This window comes from Pogona vitticeps, chromosome 15 (genome assembly GCF_051106095.1).
Source record: "Pogona vitticeps strain Pit_001003342236 chromosome 15, PviZW2.1, whole genome shotgun sequence".
Classification (NCBI taxonomy): Eukaryota; Metazoa; Chordata; class Lepidosauria; order Squamata; family Agamidae; genus Pogona; species Pogona vitticeps.
The window spans coordinates 2,541,283-2,544,353 of NC_135797.1; the positions used below are offsets into that span (position 1 = coordinate 2,541,283).

General features: G+C 50.0%; 1 protein-coding gene across 1 annotated transcript; it reads right to left on the minus strand.

The window, feature by feature from the left end:
- Nucleotides 1–229: 229 nt before the first annotated feature.
- On the minus strand, nucleotides 230–2,847 carry HRNR (hornerin). Its single transcript, XM_072984335.2, has one exon. The coding sequence runs from the start codon at nucleotides 2,845–2,847 to the stop codon at nucleotides 1,543–1,545; it is 1,305 nt and encodes a 434-aa protein (XP_072840436.2). The 3' UTR covers nucleotides 230–1,542.
- Nucleotides 2,848–3,071: the final 224 nt, after the last annotated feature.

Consider the following 3,071-nt stretch of genomic DNA (forward strand, 5'->3'; position numbering starts at 1 on the left):
AAAGGCTGCTGTTTATTGGACAGTCGTCTTACTTTTCCAGTTGGGCCAACATTTAGTTACAGGAGTTCCTTACAGAAGGCCTTCAAGCAATGCCTAGATAACTAACTCCTAGGGATCTTCAGCCTTGAATCCCCAGAGGTTCTTGGACTACAACTCCCAGAACTCCTGGCCAGCACAGCTAGCAGTGGAACTATTGTTCTAGGTCTAAATTTCTTGAATCTAGCATGGGATGGGGGTGTGTGTCAACGGATTAGACAGAATCCTTCCAGTTCTGTGGTTCAAAGAACTAAAAACACATCCTGTGTTAACTCCACATGTATCTGGAATAAACAAAAAGCTTTTGTTGACGGGCAAGACTGTCTTTTAAAAATCATGTAAAGGTAGAGAACAGAGGTTCTGTAGGACTCAACCAACCATAACATTGCAGGAGAAGAGGACCTCGTGTGGTGGCAGTTGGTATTTTCAATCCACAAACTTGGACAGGCTGAACACAGCTAACGTTGACACTTACAACAGAACCCTCTTTTAGGTGACCTCGAATCCTATAGGTGATCTCAAAGCCAGGGACAGGGGAAAAGCCAGATTATGAGACTTGAGAACCAACTGGGTCTCTGGTCTCATTGAGAATGCAGCCTCCAAAATCTTTCTATAAAGATTCTGGCCATAGGGATCTGTTCCTCGCAGATTTGAAGAAAGTTGATTTTGGGGACGCAACTCCCAAATGGAGAGATTCTGGTGGTGGTGGTTTAAAAAAGTAACTTCTTCAAACTTTGATCCCTTTGCTGACAGGAAGTGGATCTGAAGGAAAGACAGGTCATGGAGAGTGGTGGCCATGCCAACTTCTGGCTGTGATCCACTGATCCCTAGATCCATTCTCATCACAGCGCCATCTGTCCCCCTACAGACTGACAGCATCTTGGGGAAAAAGAAACAATGCACGTTCTCCACTCCTTAATTTTAAAAACGAACCCTATTTTAGGTAGAATAAAATTAGACATTTTTTTCCAAAAAAAAAAAAGGAAAATATTTTTGTGATGCAAAGAAAGCTTTAATGAGAAGGGCAAAGGGAAAGAAGAAACATAAATATTTTTTTCACAAGTAGGACAAATGTTGACAAATGAGAACGCGATGAGTTTCAACAAAGGACTTGAGCCCAATTTAAGAAGAGAGATTTCGAATGTCCGTGTCACTCGGGACTTTTAAAATTTAAGTAGACTCTTTTATGTTCACGTTGGGTCATTTCTCCGTTACCCTAGAAGATTCGAGCCGAGAGTTGGGTTCGTTTCCCATTCTCCCTCTTGCTCATCTGCATAAAGGTAATAGCAAAATGTCTTAGAAAGGAAACGATTAGGTTGTGCTTCTTTCTGGAGCGCTGGTGGAATTCTGGACCAGACGTCCTGAAGATGCAGGTCATGATGCTTGACTCAGTGAGTTGAAGACAAGGTCAGTTGCTCCAGAGTCCATCACTCCGAACTCGATCACTGATGTTGTCTTTCGCTTCGCCCTGTCAGTCCGTCAGCCTCTCAGTCAGGTCGTCAACATTTAGTTACAGGAATAGCAGACGTTGCCTGGAACACTGGGCATCAGCGCCAAGACCCCTCCATAGGAACCACCGTAAGAGCTTCCACCATAACCACTGTTCCCACTGTAACCGCGGCTGATGGTGTATTTGATGTTGCCACTGGATCGGCCTCTGTTGTACCCACTTCTTCCATAGGTTCCACTGTAACCCCCACTGCTGTATCCCCCACCATATCGGCCACTGTTGTACCCACCACTGTATCCTCCACCACCATATCCCCCACTGCTGTATCCCCCACCATATCCTCTACTACCATATCCCCCACCATATCCTCCACTACCATATCCCCCACCATAACTTCCACTGCTGTATCCCCCACCATATCCCCCACCGCTGAGTCGGCGACCACCGCTGTACCTGCGGGTGCTCCTGTAGGTGGTGCTTCCGCCCCCACCTCCCAAGCTGCCTCCTGAGCCACCACTGCCAATGCCACCACTTACACTACCTCTTCGTCCCCCGGTGCTAATGCCACCACCAAGGCTGCCTCCTGATCCACCGGTGCTGATGCCGCCACCCAGGCTTCCTCCTGATCCACCGCTTCCAATGCCACCGCTCACACTGCCTCCTAATCCGCTGCCACTGATCCCACCTCCGATGCTGCCTCGACGTCCACCTATGCCACCCATCTCACCTCCGATGCTGCCTCGGCGTCCACCTATACCACTGGTCCCACCTCCGATGCTGCCTCGGCGTCCACCTATACCACTGGTCCCACCTCCGATGCTGCCTCGGCGTCCACCTATGCCACCAATCCCACCTCCGATGCTGCCTCGGCGTCCACCTATACCACCAATCCCACCTCCGATGCTGCCTCGGCGTCCACCAAAACCACCTCCACTTAAGCCACCTCCCATTCCACCTCCACTTAAGCCACCTCCCAATCCACTACCCCTGCCAAAGCCACCACCTAAGCCGCCCCCTCCAAAACCACCACCAAGACTGCCACCTCCATAAGAACCTCCACCCAAACCACCTCCAATACCACCCAAACCTCCTCCACCACCCAGGCTGCCACCACCGTAACCACTACCTATGCTCAAACCCCCGCCCAGGCCTCTACCACCACCCATTCCCGCTCCGGCGCCTCCTGCACCACTGTATCCGCCATAGCCTGCACATGGGTTGAATTGTTCAATGCCAAAGTTTTGGTCAGGACAGTACAGGGCTGGTCCTGGGATACTGAGGACGAAGGGTGGCGGCTGTATCGTCACTGTGGACGCAGGGCAGCTGGCGTAGCACTGGTTGATCCCACTGCCATAATCCATATCTGCCGGGTGGGTGGTGATCTGAAAGTGCAGAATTCTCAGTCAATGCCACGTGTAGTGTTTTGTTCAACCATCTCTCAACATATACATACTGACGGGAAAGTCCTTGGGAACATGTCCTTTTCATTGGGCTCTATGAACATGACAAGACATCCCCAGAAGCCTCCAAATGTCAGTGGTACCCACAAGTTCAAAAGAGTTTTTACAATCACTTCTGGAGCATC

Coding starts and splice junctions, on each gene's coding strand:
- HRNR (XM_072984335.2), bottom strand. CDS start 2,847: ATGGATTATGGCAGTGGGATCAACCAGTGCTACGCCAGCTGCCCTGCG.